Below are 18,348 nucleotides of genomic sequence, written 5' to 3'. Positions count from 1 at the left end.
TCCAAACCTCTATCCTCCTTTATCTCTACTCTTCAATGTTTTACAATTTCAGGCTGTTTTTTTCAGTACCTATTGCGATAGACCAGATTGTAAATCATGCAAGCAGCAATCACTGAGTTACGCAGACCCACATAATTTTCAAAATCCAGTTGAAGACAAATAAGTAGGAAAGGAGGTGATAAAACAATTACCCACTACCCTCAAACCACTGTGTTTACTATGTACATCTGTAATAATCCTAATAATTATTAGTGATTACTAAATAGCTCTCGTGGTTAGTGTTGTTAAAAAGAAAGAATTGTGTTTGCATAATGTTTTCTCACATCTCTCAAAATATGTCACATATAATGAATTATAGGGCAGTGACTATTATTGTGTAAGCAATCATGACAGTCATTTTGCACACAGCAAGATTCTACAAACAGCAATGTTATTAATGACCAGTTAATCTATTTTTCTTGGTGTTGGTTTAGAAAGAAACTTTGGTCATGACACTAGATAATTCCCTGGACACTAAATAATAGCATGAGATTTTTAACAACTACCAGTACATCTAAAAGGTGGCACCTCTGAAACTGCAGTATTTGACCATTAGTCTAAATGATCTGGTGGCATCCTGGGGTGGGATTTTAACCTAACACTTTCTGCTTCTGAAGTAAGAGTCCTACAAACTGAGCTAAACTAAAATGTCCATCACTAGTCAACATCTGGACCAAGGAAGCTATTGGACATAGTTGATCAGATTATCTATTGCATTTGAGAAACTTCCAAACACACAATTTTTAACAGAGAATTTTGATAATCAGGTCCAAACTCCTACCAGAAAAATTGCGAAAAGTAGTAACTTAGATTTTTGATTTTAGCATAGCGATAATGTAGGCAATGTTGGAAGGCATATTATATTTGTAATGTAGAGGAAACAAGGCAGGAAATTTAAAGCAATATTGACAATAATATAAACAAAATATAGAAGGACTACAAAGGTATGATGGAAAGAGAGTGGAAGGTTAGAAGCTAGAGGTGAGAAAGTCAACAAATGTTTTCTTGTATCCTGTCCAAGATTTCAAAACAGTCACTAGAATAGGTGGCCCAGTTACGGGAACAACATTTTTGAACAGAATTGGGCTTCACTGAAAGTTAAGAGATGTTGAGGGGGACGTGTAGAATGAAACAGGAAACTAAGCTTATTGAGACAGTTTTAAGGCGCAGAGGAGATGTGGCATTCCATATGAGGTCACAGAATTTAGTATGACCATGGATGATAATTGATGATTAAAGATTAAATGTGGAACTATCAGTTGTAGTTGTTGGTTATTCACAATGAAATGGTGTCTTTAAAGAATTGAAAAACAAGATTTTCATTGCCCTTTCAAAGCACACAGAGGAAACTGAAAACTGTAATAAAAGAGCAATAGGCCTGTCAAACAAAATTGAACACTTCAAGCCTAATTAATTAGTCATGGTAAAAGCTACTGATTTCAGGTGTATACAAATAATCAGCTCATATCACTTTTAAATTATGCTACAGATCACTGAAGAACTCTTTCTGTTAAAATCCTTAGGATTCTTCCCTCCTTTCGCCAACCACATTGTTTTTTAAATTTGTTTTTGGGACATGAGCATCGCTGCCAAGGCCAGCATTTATTGCCCATCCCTAATTGCCCTTGAGAAGGTGGTGATGAGACGCCTTCTTGAACCGCTGCATCCATGTATTGTAGGTACACCACTGTGCTGTTAGGGAGGGAGTTCCATGTTTTTGACTCAGTGACAGTGAAGGCACAGCGATATAGTTACAAGTCAGGATGGTGTGTGGCTTGGAGGGGAACTTGCAGGTAGTGGTGTTCCCATGTGTCTACTGCTCTTGTCTTTCTAGATGGTAGAAACCGCGGGTTTGCAAGGTGCTGTCGAAGGAACCTTGGTGAGTTGCCGTAGTGCATCTTATAGATGGTACTGTTATGGACGGAATTGACAGGGAACTGAAAGCCCAGTTCTCTTCCCTTTACTGTCTGTAATCAGTGTGTTTTTGACAAAGAAGATGTGTGTTTCTTAACCTCTGAGTGCATGGCCAATTTGAATAATCAGCAGCACGCTTTTCGTGGGTCTAAATAAAGAGGATTATTTTTCATTGTTCACATGTTCACTCCAAAAGTCTAACGTTATGTCACTCACTCACTACTCACACACACACACTCGAGAAACAGAACTGTTAAAGAGGATAGTGCACTTTTACAAATTCCAAGCAAAGGACTAGTTCGTAAGTCGTGTGATTTTGGCTCGTCCTGGGGAAAAGGCATGCATTGTGGGCCTGGTGAAGAAGGTGTTTTCATTCCTGAAATGTAGTTAGGTGGATTCGATAGCCAGAGTCGTATGATCTGCTCTTGTAGCCACAGTATTTATATGTGTGGTCCAGTTAAGCTTCTGATCAATGGTCACCCCCAGGTTGTTGATGGTGGGGGATTCAGTGTTGGTAATGCCATTGAATGAAAAGGGGAGATGGTTAGAATCTCTCTTGTTCGAAGTGGTCATTGTCTGGCACTTACATGGCGTGAATGTTACTTGCTACTTATCAGCCCAAGCCCAGATATTGTCCAGGTCTTGCTGCATGTTGGCACAAACTGCTTCAGTACCTGAGGAGTTGTGAATGGTACTGAACACTATGCAACTGTCAGCGAACATCCTCACTTCTGACCTTATGATGGAGGGAATGTCATTGATGAAAACAGCTGAAGATGGTTGGGCCCAGGACACTGCCCTGAGGAACTCCTGCAGTGATGTCCTGGGACTGAGATGATAGGCCTCCAACAACCACAACCATCTTCCTTTGTGCTAGGTATGACTCCAACCAGTGGAGAGTTGTCCCCCTGATTCCCAATGACTTCAATTTTACCAGGGCTCTTTGATGCCATACTCGGTCAAATGCTACCTTGATGTCAAGGGCAGTTACTCTCACCTCACCTCTGGAATTCAGCTCTTCTATCCATGTTTGAACCAGAGCTGTAATGAGGTCTGGAGTTGAGTGGCCCTGGCAGAACCAAAACTGAGCATAGGTGTGCAGTTTGTTGCTGAGTAAGTGCCGCTTGATAGCACTGTCGGCAACGCCTTCCATCATTCTGCTGATGACTGAGGTCATCACAGGTGCCATTTCCGGTCGTAGTCATTGGATATGGATTAGAAATGGATTTTCCCCATCTGTTCCTAAACTCAGGCAGCAGGGGCCAATGTATTGCATTGTTGCCCACTCTCACAGGTTTAGATCAGCTAACTCAGCACATACCAGGGAACAAACCTGAGTCCTTTCTGTATGTCACAGTTTCACACTGGCAGCAATGGGAGAGTCCTAAAGAGGTCTAAAAAATAACTCTTTTTGCATTAAGGATTCAGTTCTTGGATCAAATTGTTCTAAAAACTCCAATCAAATAACTCGAGTACAAAGGAAGGTAAGAAAATCTGCTCCAGGATGGACATTTCCAATATAGCTTTTGTGATTGCAAAAGTGACATGAGGAAAAACTTTTTCATGCAGCGGGTGGTTGAGGTCTGGAATGCACTACCTGAGAACGTGGTGGAGGCAGGTTCAATTGAAGCAATTTAAAGGGAATTAGACAGTTATATGAAAAGGAAGAATGTTCTGGGTTATGGGGAGAAGGCGGGGGAATGGAACTGAGGGAATTGCTCTTTCGGAGAGCCAGTGCAGACACGATGGACCAAATGGCCTCCTTCTGCACTGTAACAATTTTGTGAAATTATGACATGTAACGATATGGCAGAAACAGTAATGCAATCATAGCATAGTCCTCTATATGCAAATACAGTAAAGTTTTATATTAAAATGACTGACATTGGCAAGATCACCTTGGATGGAATTTGAATCAGAAGTGGTCAAAGTTAAACTTATTAGTTAAATCATATCCAATTCCCTCCATCCTGCTTACCAGCATTGTTGAAACCATATGATTCTCTTGCTTTCTCTATTGTGAATTTGCTTGTCGTCCATTTCCCATAGCGATTGGGATCGAGTTCAATTAGGTCAAAATCAGGTTCCCCATCCATAATCCAGTCACTAAGATACTTTCCAATCCCACCAGCATGAATGATTCCATACCTGAAAATACAGATATCTTTTCTTTAAAATGAAAAGAATTACAAATTACGACCAATTGTTTAGCTGCGATTTTTTTAAATTAAAGCTCTAGCTTCTTTAAAACTTTTCCATTCCATACATCCTGTGCATGTAACATTCCACTGGTAGGATATCCTTGAGACTTGCTTTGAACATTTCACCAATTCTACCCTGTAATCAGCCACTATCAGTTATGCAAGACTATCTCAAGGTGACGTTCGGCCAATTATTTCTCCCTGTAGGGAAGTGCCTGGCCTCCAGTTGCTGCCTTGTCATACGAAAATCATGGATGGAAGTCTGTGCTCTACCCAACTGTCGTAGAGCTGGGTGGACACTCATAAGCTAACCTGCTGTCCATTTAACTCAGAAAATAGTAACAGGTGGAGGGAATGCAATGACGTGATCTCCAGCACTGACCCTACCAGAGTATGTAGGAGCAACATACCTAAATAGCAGGCGTGGAAGTCCACAATGGCAAGAAATTCAGTCACCAGTTCTGGGCACCACACGTTTAAGAAAGATGTCAAGGCTTTAGAGAGCGAATGCAATGTAGATTTACTAAAATAGTTCCAGAGCTGCAGGACTTCAGTTACATGGAGAGACGAGAGAAGCTGGGGTTGTTCCCCTTAAGTAAATAAGGCTAAGGAAAGATTTAATAGAGGTTTAACATTTAGGAGTTAATATTTAAGATTTATTATGAGGGTACAACAGCATAGTGGTTATGTTACTGGATTACTAATCCAGTTTCCTGGACTAATGATCTGGAGATATGAGTTCAAATCCCACCATGGTAGCTGGGGAATTTAAATTCAATTAATTAAATAACTTTGTAATAAAAAGCTAGGGTAGGATTTTCCTGCAGGCTTCAGGACTGCAATGTCAGGATGAAGGGTCTTAAAGGAAGTGGCTAGTGAGATAGTTGATGCAATTGTTTTAATTTTCCTAGATTCGGGGAAGGTTCTGCCAGACTGGAAAATAGTGAATGTAACTCCTTTATTCAAAAAGCGGGGCGGGGGGAGACAGAAAACAGGAAACTACAGGCCAGTTAGCTTAAGATTTGTCTTAGGAAAAATGTAAGAAGCTATTAGTAAAGACCTTATAGCAGGACATTTAGAAAAATTCAAGGTAATCAGGCAGAGTCAACATGGTTTTGTGAAAGGGGAATCATGTTTAACCGATTTATTGGAGTTCTTTGAGGGAGTTACATGTGCTGTGGATAAAGGGGAACCGGTGGATGTATTCTACTTAGATTTCCAGAAGGCATTTGATAAGGTGCCGCATCAAAGGTTATTGCAAAAAATAAAAGCTCATGGTGTAGGGGCTAACATATTGGCATGGTTAGAAGATTGGCTTGCTAACTGGAAACAGACAGTAGGCATCAATGCGTCATTTTTCTGGTTGGCAAGATGTAACAAGTGGTGTACCATGGGGATCTGTGCTGGGGCCTCAACTTTTTACAATTTATATAAATGACTTAGATGAAGGGACCGAAGGTATGGTTGCTAAATTTGCTTATGACACAAAGACAAGTAGGAAAGTAGGTTGTGAAGAGGACATAAGGAGGCTACAAAGGGATATAGATAGGTTAAGTGAGTGGGCAAAAATCTGGCAGATGGAGTATAATGTGGGAAAATGCGTTGTCCTTTTTGGCAGGAAAAATAACAAAGAAGCATATTATCTAAATGATGAGAGATTGTGGAGCTCTGAGATGCAGAGGGATCTGGGTGTCCTAGTGTATGAATCGCAAAAGGTTAGTATGCAGGTACAGCACGTAATTAGGAAAGCTAATAGAATGTTATTGTTTATCATGAGGGGAATCGAATAGAAAAGTAGGGAGGTTATGCTTCGGTTATACAGAGCATTGGTGAGACCATATCTGGAATACTCTGTACCGTATTGGTCTCCTTATTTAAGGAAGGATGTAAATACCTTGGAAGCAGTTCAGAGAAGGTTTACTAGACTGATACCTGGAATGGGTAGGCTATCTTATGAGGAAAGGTTGGACAGGCTAGGCTTGTATCCGCTGGAATTTAGAAGATTAAGAGGCAACTTGATTGCAACATATAAGATCCTGAGGGGTCTTAACAGGGTGGATGTGGAAAGGATGTTTCCCCTTGTGGGAGAATCTAGAACCAGGAGTCAGTATTTAAAAGTAAGGGGTCGCCCATTTAAGTCAGAGATGAGAAGACATTTTTTCTCTGAGGGTCGTGAGTCTTTGGAACTCTCTTCCTCAAAAGACAGTGGAAGCAGAGTCTTTGAATATGTTTAAGGCAGAGATAGAAAGATTATTGATTAGCAAGGGAGTGAAAGGTTATCGGGGTAATGTGGAGTAATCAGTTCAGCCATGCACTTATTGAATGGCGGATCAGGCTCAAGGGGCCGAGTGGTCTACTCCCGCTCCTAATTCATATGTTCGTATGTAAGTGGGAGTTCTGAGCAGGGCCCGCTCAATGATATTCCTAGAGGCGGCCTCTTAATTGGCTGCCTCCAGGCTCGCTGCCCAATGAAGGATGGTAGGCTGTCACAGGGAGGCTGCGTCCATGAAGCTGGCGGCCTGCTCAGGGAGCCATTCCGCCAGCAGCAAAATGACGGCGGGCCTGAAGAACGAACCTAGATGGGTCATTAATTATTTAAATTGGCTGCCTGCCTTTGTTTAAAGGGCAGCCACTCCGCATTTGGTCCTGCTGCTGGGGAACTTACTCGGTGGCAGGAATGCGTTGGGAAGCCATCTTGTCGAGGCTCCCCGCTATTTTCCCAGTCCCCCATCCCACCACCCCAGGGCTGGAAAAATCCTGCCCCTAGTATCAGTAATGGTGACCATGAAACTGTCAGATTGTCTTAAAAACCCATTTGGTCCATTAATGTCTTTTGGGGAAGGAAATTTGATCTTGCCTAAATGTAAGTTCAGACGCACAGCAATGTGGTTGACTCTAACTGCCCTCTGAAATGGCCTAGCAGTTAGGGCAATTAATGATGGGCAATAAATGCTGGCCTTGTCAGCGATTTCATCACCCAGAGAGTGGCATTCTCTACCACGGAAAGCAGTTGAGGCCAAATCATTAAATATATTTAAGAAAGAGTTAGATATAGTTCTTAGGGCTAAAGGGATCAAGGGATACGGGGAGAAAGCGGGAACAGGGAACTGAGTTTGGATGATCAGCCATGATCGTATTGAATCTTGGAGCAGGCTTGAAGGGCCGAATGGCCTACTCCTGCTCCTATTTCTTCTATGTTTCTATGATGCCCATGTCCCATGAATGAATAATTTTAAAAAAGGTATTCTAACTCATGAAAGGTTTTGTTAAGGGTAAATAAGGAGGAACTGTTTCAGGTGACAGGGGTGTTGGTAACCAGAGGACACAGATGTAAGATAATTGGCAAAAGAATCAGAGGCAAGATGAGGAGACCCAGAAAGTTGTTATGATCTGGAATGCACCACCTGAAAAAGTGGTTGCTGCAGATTCAATCATAACTTTCAAAAGAGAATTGGATAAAATTTGAAAGGGAATAATGTGCAGCAATATGAGGAAAATTCAGGGGAATAGGACTAATTGGTTAGTACTTTCAAAGAGCCAGGACAGGTACGATGAGCTGAGTTTGAGGCACTTTTGAGACCAATAAGTGTTTTTGTCCTTCCTCCCCTGAAAAAGTCAAACAGTGCCATTAATATCTTTATAACCCTCAATTTTCCTTCTCAAAAAACATATCAACTTTCTACAGTGAGTTGTGCTGCTCATCATGCTGCTCATAAGAAATTGCTGGTATCTGCTGGTCACCTAGTGAAGACTCAAATCCACTCTTCCCAGATGTCTAATGACCAACTTGCATCTATTCTCTTTGGGGTAAAAGGTAAGCTTGGTATCTCGGGGGTTCCAAGATACATCTAGCAATGAATCATTTAAGGGGATGTCATTAGATAATAAATCAGAATAAATTATACTGATATTATACAGATCAATAATGAGGTCAGTTCTGGAGTGTGGGATGTGGTTTGGGGCAACTATCTCAAAAAGGATATGGATCCATTAGAAAGAATTTGAGACAAGTGAATCCATTCCTGGGGGAACTAGGTTATAAAGAAAGGCTCTAGTGAACAAGTGAACTTCTGCAAGGAGAGACTTTGCTCATCTGGCCCTACATTTTGGCAAACCTATCTCAGAAAAGGATCCTTTTTGTGATGGTTGTCTAATTTAGGTTATTTTAGTCAAAAACCAGTTTCTGTGAGACAACTCAATTCCTAAGAAATTTTTAGTCTCTTCAAGGGGAGGCACTTAAAATTTCCTGATCTGTTGAGTGTTTCCATTATTCTTCTGTTCTTACTTAAGTGCAGTCCTTGTGTGGCCAGGCTTGTCTAGTTCTTCATTCAGATTGACCTATCTGCAAATATGTTAATGATTTAAGCTTTTTTATATTAATGCTTTAGGCAGGCAATGCTCTCTTAAATTTTTAATGTTGCTCCTTTAAGTGAAATCACTTGATGGATTCCCATGCATTTTGGTTGAGCCTGATGCCACAATTCAGACCTGACCATCTTCAGATTGGACCCTTTTATTTTATCAGTTTGGGAGGGTCATCCCTTACCTGAACTTTTCCACGTAAGGATATATCATGGGGTGGCATCCCATGATGTATCCCATAGGATTAAGCTTTATCTGGGGTGGAGGTTATTACACGGCACAGCAACATAAAACAATCCACTGAGATGTTTCACAGATTCCACCCCGATGGACTGTTTTGGGCAATGGTGAATCCACATTGCATCCTTATGTGCAGTTAAAGATTCTCACCCATTATTTGAGGATGTTCCTTTTAAAAAGTGGCTAGATTTTTCACTGACTCTCTGATATATCTGCTGCTGGATCTGGCTAAGTGCTATCCAAAAGTCCATGATGCAGAAGATGACCAGGCAGGCTTTCTTTGCAAGCTTGTCCAGTTTGAACTATAAATCATGCATTGGTGACTCTCGAACATTAACAAGCAGGGGACCAATAATCAGACAATGGGTATCCAATATATTAAAATGCATTGGACCCCTCATTCCTTGGCACCCCCATGCTATGAGAAGTGGAGACCCAAAGCCTACAATGCACTCGAGGCACCTAGCAAACCCCTATGTGGGCTGCCTGTGCAATGGGTATCAGGAGTGCAAACACAAGGCTCATGAGGCCTCCAGAAAAATGTTAAAGTAAGGGGTCCACTTCGTAATGTAACTGAAGCATCTGAACGGAGCGCGAGCTGTACAATGCCAATTAAGAATGGTGCTAAAAGGGACTAACAAATAAAAAAAACTCTAACATCCTTGCCTTCTTCACCCTGCCTCCCCACCTGCATTTAACTCACGCCTCCCCCATCCATGCCATAAATTTTCCTGGTGAAGAATGAGCAGCCAGCAACCCTTCGCTGCTTTTCACCATAATAAGTTCGCTAGCCTTCTCATGGCAGTTCAGGAATCAAACGTCCTCTTCTGCGCATATTTTCAGCCAGAAAAGAGTATTTAGGATTCATGTCATTTGATGTACACTTCACTTCAAATTGTCTAGACTTGTGAAGCCAGTCTGCTGACAAATCAAGATAAACAGGAATATGCTTGACAGTATGATCGATACCTTCCAGTTCAAGCCTCAAACTGCAAAGCTTCCTGAAGGCCTTATTCTACGAGTAGGGGTGAATCCAAGTCTTCCTTTGCATACTCTGGGGTATCATTCATGTTAAGATTTTTGTGCCATTCTCAACTGTCAAAGATGTCAATCTATGCTTCAGGGATTTCTCACTTTTAGACATAAAAGTGAGCGTAACTTTCATTTCAACCAACTGGGCTTCCAATTCTTCCACTTCAGTTACTCATTTCTCAGCTTGGGTAACTGCTTCTGTCACTTTGTCTCATGGAATCCTGACATTGACAACATAAGATTCCTCTGAGGGGCCAGAGTTTTGTTGAGTATCTCATGTATGAGGTTTACCCAAGGATTTATCACAGCAAGTTTATCTCTGTTGTTTCAAATGTCTCACGGTTGATTTACAGGCATGCTAAAACTGGCTGAGTCTTATTATGTATTCAGGTTTGGACAGGAGACTGACTGGGTGCATTCAGATGAAACCCCAGGAGTTAAAATCACCCGGCCCTCACATTCGTACATCATGGAGGCTTGCCAATTGATTAACCAATCAAAAGAATGATCAGTCAATAGATAGTGACAGATCTAGGAATTCAAATATATAAGGGCTCATTTTAACTGCCCCCACTCATCGCCCAGCAGGAACTGGTAGAATTCCTGCCCTGTCAAAGATGTGCCAGGATTTCATTAAAGCAGAAAACCCTTGTCATTTTATCTGCCATCATGGATGAATGACTGAAACAATTAATGATGCTGGTTGAAAAGGAACAGAAAACTGTACCTACCCAAAGCCAATAGCCACCCAGTAGTTCCGAACACCCTGGTGTGGTCCAGCCATAGGAAGAATGTCTGGTGTGTATGTGATAGGACCTGATATTATGTTAATTATGTCCGCTTTTTTCAAAACTGGGACCATTTCCATAGCATTTTCAACATTGTCCATGATTCTATCCAAGTCCGATTCAAAAAGTTCCTTGCCAAATCCTGGAACAGATCGTAATACATACACAGTACCTGAATTATATCGAATATGTGAATAGTACGAGAGAGGAGAATGAATGCTGCTCATAGTCAATGTGCTTATGTAAAAACAAAATGTCTTCATGCAGATTATTCATTCTCATATTGATGGATCCCAGCAGTAATTAATCCTGTAAATTGCCTACCAGTACATAGTTAAAGCGGAATGCTACTGAGAGCAGGGTTGTGTTCAGGCTGACAGTGGAACTCAGTTGGTTCGAGTTAAGGCTGCCAGCAAGAATCAGCTCATGTTGGAGTGTCAGTGGGAGCTTGGTTGGTTCTAGACTGATACCTGAAATGGGCGGGCTATATTATGAGGAAAGATTGTTCAGGCTAGGCTTGCATCCGCTGGAACTTAGAAGAGTAAGAGGCGACTTGATTGAAGCATATAAGATCCTGAGGGACCTTGACAGGGTGGATGTGGAAAGGATGTTTCCCCTTGTGGGAGAATCTAGAACCAGGGGTCACTGTTTCAAAATAAGGGGTCCCCCATTTAAGATAGAGATGAAGTGAAATTTTTTCTCTCAGAGTGTCGTGAGTCTTTGGAACTCTCTTCCTCAAAAAGCAGTGGAAGCAGAGTCTTTGAATATGTTTAAGGCAGAGGCAGATAGATTCTTGATAAGCAAGGGGGTGAAAGGTTATCAGAGGTAGGTGGTAATGTGGAGAAATCAGTTCAGCCATGAACCTACTGAATGGCACAGCAGGCTTGAGTGACCAGGTGGCCTACTCCTGCTCCTAATCCGTATGTTTGTATGTTCAAGGGTGATAGAGGATGCCAAGTCAAGTCAGAGCTGCCAGCAGGAATCTGGATGAGACTGTCAGTGAAATTCAGACCAATAAAGGAAACATGGCTAAATGGACCCAGTCAGTCTCCTGTCCTTCATCTCTATCCCAAATCTGCCACCGATTATTTTTAAATATGTACTAGCTGTGCTGAGCTTGACCTTCTTTCATATAAGTAAGCATTGTTTTGAAGACACACTTAACATTTCTATTTTCCCCATGGAAATTTCATCATGATTGGTAAATCCTTCACAATCCTTAGCAACCCCTTATTAAACATATACAGACTGAATTTACAGGGCACCCTTGTATGGGTGCTGGCTAAGTGGAGCATGCATTAAATATGCTGCAGACACCTAGGCCTAAGAATGACCCTATTGGTGGGCCAGCCCTGGTCACACCATTGGCGCAGGCACATGCGTCTCGCAGGACCTTACATTGGGAAGTGGGAGTGGAAACAGAATTACTAGCACAAACTTGTGAGTCCTGTAGCTGTGGGATTGGCGGTCAACTTCAGGGCCTTCTGACCATCAATTTGCAACGGCAGCCTCCTGGCCTGAAAAAACTCTTTGGAGGCAGCAAGAGAAAAAGTGCATGTATCTTCATGGTTTCCATTGCATTCCTACTTTTCCTACACTACCACTTGTGAGTTCTTTGAAGATCTATCCTTGGTTCAGCGCTATTTTTCATTGACACTGCCTCATGGCTACATTATCCAAAGACATCACGTCAGGTTCCAGGTGCCTGCTGAAGGCACCCTTCTCCAGCTCACCACCACCTCTCTTGACCCCTCCACTGCCTCTGTGTTGTCTCATATTCAGTCCTGGATGAGCCACAATTTCCTCTAACTCAGCACCCATCACAAATTCTGTTCACTTGCCAGTCATTCCATCACCGTTCCAAGCCTCTCAAGCTTAAACAGGTTGTTTGCAACCTCAGTGTCCTATTTGACCCTGAGCTAAGTTTCCAACTCCAAATCCTCTCCATGACAAAGACCACCTATTTTCACCAAACGTCACTGCTAGTGCCTTAGCTCATCTGCCACTGAAACCTTCGTCAATGCTTTTGTTGCATCCAGACCTCACCTATTCCAAGGTTTCCTGGCTGTCATCCCACTTTCCAAGCTCTATAAACTTGAGCTCATCCAAACTCTGCTGCCTATAACCTATCAAACACTAAGTTCTGCTCACACATCAATGGCAGCCAGTCTACCAACCCTTTAAAAACGCTGCATTCCTCAAACCCTGGCCTCTTATACATCCCCTACGATTTTCAAACTACCTTGATAGCTTTGTCTTCAGCAGATTAGGCACTAAGTTTGGAATCCCTCCTTAAACCGCTCTTCCCCTCCACCTTTCTGTCATCTTTAAATCTCCTTCAGAACTAACTCCTTGACTAAGCTTTTAGTCACCCATCTTAATACCTCCTTTTTTGGCTTGGTTATTATGATGACACTTCTGTGAAGCTAGTGGCACAGACATGATGGGCCAAATGGCCTCTTTCTGTGCAGTAACCATTCTATGATTCTATGGCCGGGATCTTGTGTAGGTGGCAGAGCTCCTGGCGACGGGCCGCAAAAATGGGGGTAGCACTGTCTTGGCCTGCTCGCATCCCTCCACTGCGATCCTCCATTGTTCTGGAGGCAAAGTTTCCGGCGCCCAGATCTCCATCCATTTAAAGGCAGAGATCCCACCTCCAAGAGTAGTGAGACAATCAGAGGGCTGGCCGCTCAGTAGTATCAGCAGCACCACTGGGAGCAGTGGCCTTGGACCCAGGCCCAGCGCTGCAAACCCGGACCTCAGGTAAGTGAGGGGTGGGGCCCCAGGGCCAATCTGGAAGGCCCCAATGAGGGGAGGTGGGGAGTGGGCAGAAAGTCCAGGGGGAGGGTGTTCCATGGTGGTGGGTATTTGCCGGTGGGGGTCCTCTGTGAGCCATAGATTGCTCACGGAGGATGGACCCACCCCCAAGCCCACAGGGCAGCTCATTTTACAAGGCGGCCTCACCGCATGGCAGAAGTACCTCCCATCGCTGGTTAGTTCCCAGCAGCAGCGGGAAGAGGCCCGTAAGTGGTCATTAATAGGCACTTAAGGGCCTCAATTGGCCTCTGGCTGGGAAGGCCATTGTTGGCCTATTCTGTCCCTGGCAAAATCACTTGGCGAAGGGCCCTCCGCTTCCCATCACAATTCTATGGGGCCCCCCTGCCTCCAACTTCGCCTCAGGGGAGTCCATAAAGTCCACCCCTGTGACTGGGGGCATTTTCCTATGTTAAAGACACTGTACAACTGAAATTAATTGTTGCTGCTGTTAATATAATTATATAACTAGGGCGGTAGAGAGGGCTAAATATTGGGGGCGAAGGATCAAGTGAGGGAAGATCTGATAAATTAAAGAGAGAGGACAAGGCAAAAGAGCAAGGTAGCAATAAGAAAATTGATAATCTGAGTGTGGCAGGAAGGGACAGTGTGTACAAACTTAAGAGTGCGCCAGCAGATAAGGCTAGAGGTTGTGAAAATAATAAGACAGAATTAAAGGCACTCTATCTGAATGCACACTGCATTTGCAACAAAGTAAATGAATTGACGGCACAAATGGAAGTAAATAGGTATGATCTAATTGCCACTACAGAGATGTGGCTGCAGGGTGACCAAGGCTGGAAGCTGCATGTCCAAGGGTATTCTACATTGAGGAAGGATAGGCAAAAAGGAAAAGGAGGTGGGGTAGTGCAGTTAATAAAGGGTGAGATCAGTACATTAGTGAGAGAGGACCTTACATCAGAAGATCAAGATGTAAAATCAGTTTGGGTGGAGCTAACAGACAGCAAGGGGCAGCAAACATTAGTAGGAATTGTGAATAGGTCACCAAACAGTAGTGGTAGGGCACAGTATAACCCAGGTAATTAGAGGTGCATGTAATAAGTATGATGCAGTAATCATGGGGGTCTTCAATTTACATGTAGACTGGGTAAACATAATTAGCACCAATGTTGTGGAGAATGAATTCCTGGAATGTTTACAAGATGGTTTTCTAAAACTGTATGTTGAGGAACCAACTACAGAACGGGTTATTTTAGATCTGGTATTGTGCAGTGAGAAAGAGCTAATTAATAATCTCATCATAAAGGAGCCTCTGGGGAAGAGTGACCATAATATGATAGAATTTTACATTAAGATTGAAAGTGATGTAGTTCTATCCAAAACTAGAGTCTTAAATCTAAACAAAGGAAACTACGAAGGTAAGAGGGACAAATTGACGGTGATAGATTGGGAAACTACAGGTACAATGGTAGACAGGCAATGGCTAACATTTAAGAATTAATATTTAGTTTACAGCAAATTTACATTCCATTGAGGCACAAAAATCCAGAAGGAAAGGTGATACAACCATGGCAAACAAGAGAATTTACATATTGTATTAGATTGAAGGAAGAGGATTATAAAGCTGCCAAAAAAAGTAGTAAGTCAGAGGATAAGGAGCATTTTGGAATTCAGCAAAGGAGGACCAAGAAACTGATAAAGAAAGAGTAAACTAGCGAGAAACATAAAAATGGACTGTAAAAGCTTCTATAAGTATGTAAAAAGGAAAAGATTAGCAAAAACAATGTGGGCCCACTACAGGCAGAGACTGGAGAATTTAAAATGGGGAATAAGGAAATGACAGAGAATAAACAAATACTTTTTGTGTCTGCCTTCATGGAGGAAAATACAAAAGAACCTTCCAGGAATACTAGAGAACCAAGGGACTAGCGAGAACAAGGAACTGAAAGAAATTAGTATTTTAAAAAAGTAGTACTGGAGAAATTAATGGGACCGAAAGTTGCTAAATCCCCTGGACCTGATGATCTACATCTCAGAATGTTGAAAGAGGTGGCTATAGAGATAGCGGATGCGTTGGTGGTCATCTTACAAAATTCAATAGATTTTGGAACAGTTCTTGCAGATTGGAAGGTAGCAAACGTAATCCCACTGTTGAAGAAAGGAGGGTGAGAGAAAACGGAGAACTACAGGCCTGTTAGCCTGATATCAGTAGTAGCGAAAATTATTATAAAGGATGTGATAACTGGACACTTAGAAAATAATGGTAGGATTGGGCAGAGTCAACATGGATTTATGAAAGATAAATCATGTTTCACAAACCTGTGACGGAAAATCCACATGCCAAATGGAAAAATATTAATTTTGTCAGATGAAACTTTGCCTGAGACCTTTTACTGGACATTATTACAAATAACTTTTAAAAAGCAAAACAGAGCAGCTAAAGATGGCCATGCACAATTTGCATATGAGAAACAAAGGCTGGCTGGGTGACAGTGGTAATTACCCAGTCTAGCCTGAACAATAGGGGTGAGCTCTGATTCAACTACCTAGAATGTTTTTGTCAATATTGGTCATCAAAAGCCTTCGACACCCATTGACTTTGAAAGAGCCAACCGCTCCCCCCCCCGCCCCACCCCACATCAAGTATGTATGCACAGCTTGAGAGAAGAACTTTGAATTTCAAAAAATCTTCCAGAAAGTTGTTTTCAAACAAAGAGGTGGTCACATGACATATCTGCCTATGTAACTCTGCATTTGTGAATTGTCCCTCAGACGAAAGAGAGTAACTGAACTCCAAGGAAGGAATATTTCTCTCTTCTGTCTCCCTCTTCAGCTAAGTTCCAGGGGAGCGTCAGCTGCAGCCAAACCTCAAATCTACAGACCCTCACAGGCAACAACCAACAGGACAGATAAATTCACTCTTCGGCCTTCCAGAACCAGAGAAGCAAGCCCAAATTGTGCACATGGCCCAGCGAGGACTTTAAGGCTTTAACTTCAACTAAGGACACTGAAACTCAGTATTTGAATTCCATTGATTATGGACATAACTTCAACCTCCCAATTCTTTTTTCCCCTCTGTATCTATTTGGGGGTGTGTGTGTGTATGTGTGCGTGTGCCTCTCGTATGAACATGAGCGTGGATGCGTCACGTATTTTAGTAATTTTAACTGGTTTAGAGTGATAATGTCAACAAATTTACATCTTTCTTGTTTAAACTCAAGAAAACCTGTCTGATTGGTTCATTTCCAATTATAATTAGAGGAGCAGGAGCAAGTGCTCACTGAGGTGGTAACTTAAATCACTGTGTTTAAAAGATAATCCCTGTTACAGTCAAAGCAGAGAAGGGCGAAAGGGGAGCCTGAGGCCCCTTCCTCACCTGGTCGTAACAAACCTGTTAAGAGTTTTTTGAGGATGTAACCAGCAGAATAGATTGAGAATTGGATAACAGAAAGAAAACAGAGAGTAGGAATAAACGTGTCATTCCCAGGTTGGCAGGCTGTGACAAGTGGGGTACAGCAAGGATCAGTGCTTGGGCCCTAGCTATTCACAATCTATATCAATGATTTGGATGTGGGGACCAAATGTAATGTTTCCAAGTTTTTTCTTGTTTTATTCATTCATGGGATGTGGACGTCGCTGGCTAGGACAGCATTTATTGTCCATTACTAATTGATCTTGAGAAGGTGATGGAGAGCCGCCTTCTTGAACGGCTGCAGTCCATGTGGGGTAGGTACAGCAAAAGTGCTGTTAGGAAGGGAGTTCCAGGATTTTGACCCAGCGACAGTGAATATAGTTCCAAGTCAGGATGGTGTGTGGCTTGAAAGGGAATTTGCAAGTGGTGGTGTTGCCATGCATTTGCTGCCCTTGTCCTTCTAGTTGGTAGAGGTCAAGGGTTTGGAAGGTGCTGTCTAAGGAGCCTTGGTGCGTTGCATCTTGTAGATGGTACACACTGCTGCCACTGTACATCGGTGGTGGAGGGAGTGAATGTTGTGGATGGGGTGCCAATCAAGCAGGCTGTTTTGTCCTGGATGGTGTCGAGCTTCTTGAGTGTTGTTGGAGCTGCACCCATCCAGGCAACTGGAGAGTATTCCTGACTTGTGCCTTGTACATTGTGGACAGGCTTTGGGGAGACAGGAGGTGAGTTACTCACCGCAGGATTCCTAGCCTCTGAACTGCTCTTGTAGCCACGTTATTTATATGGCTATTCCAGTTCAGTTTCTGGTCAATTGTAACCCCCAGAATGTTGATAGTGGGGGATTCATTGATCGTAATGCCATTGAATATCATGGGGAGATGGTTAGATTCTCTCTTGTTGGAGATAGTCATTGCCTGGCACTTGTATGGTGTGAATGTTACTTGAAATATATGTGGAAAAATGTGAAGTTATCCATTTTGGTAGAAAAAACTGAACTGCAGAGTACTTCTTAAATGGTGAGAGATTGGGAAGTGTTGATGTCCAAAGGGACCTGGGTGTCCTTGTTCATAAGTCACTGAAAGCTAACATGCAGGTGCAGCAAGCAATTAGGAAAGAAAATGGCATGTTGGCCTTTATTGCAAGAGGATTTGAGTACAGGAGTAAAGAAGTCTTGCTGCAAATGTATAGAGCCTTGGTGAGACCGTACCTGGAGTATTGTGTACAGTTTGGTTTCTTTACCTAAGGAAGGATATATTTGCCATAGAGGGAGTGCAATAAAGATTTACCAGACTAATCCCTAGGATGGCAGGATTATCACATGAGGAGAGATTGAGGAGGCTGAGCCTATATTCTCTAGAGCTTCGAAGAATAAGAGGTGATCTCATTGAAGCGTACAAAATTCTTACAGGACTCAACAGGGTGGATGCAGGAAGGACGTTTCCCCTTGCTGGGGAGTCTAGAACCAGGGGACACAGTCTCAGAATAAGAGGTAGGCCATTTAGGACTGAGATGAGGAAGAATTTGTTCCCACAGAGGGTGGTGAATCTTTGGAATTTTCTACCCCAGAGGGCTGTGGAGGCTC

The 18,348-nt window shown here is 42.5% G+C and overlaps 1 protein-coding gene across 1 annotated transcript in view; it reads right to left on the bottom strand.

Annotated features, from left to right (window-relative positions):
- dmgdh (dimethylglycine dehydrogenase) overlaps nucleotides 1-18,348 on the bottom strand; it is a 173,522-nt gene that overhangs the window by 65,098 nt on the left and 90,076 nt on the right. The window contains exons 7-8 of the mRNA XM_068029462.1: nucleotides 10,520-10,718; nucleotides 3,932-4,101 (exon numbers count right to left, since the gene is read on the bottom strand). Coding sequence (XP_067885563.1) covers nucleotides 3,932-4,101; nucleotides 10,520-10,718 — 369 coding nt within the window. The remainder of the gene's footprint in view (nucleotides 1-3,931; nucleotides 4,102-10,519; nucleotides 10,719-18,348) is intronic.

This window comes from Heterodontus francisci, chromosome 4 (assembly GCF_036365525.1).
Source record: "Heterodontus francisci isolate sHetFra1 chromosome 4, sHetFra1.hap1, whole genome shotgun sequence".
NCBI lineage: Eukaryota > Metazoa > Chordata > Chondrichthyes > Heterodontiformes > Heterodontidae > Heterodontus > Heterodontus francisci.
Note: the sequence above shows the minus strand (reverse complement) of the source record. Positions and strands in the feature narration are given on the sequence as shown.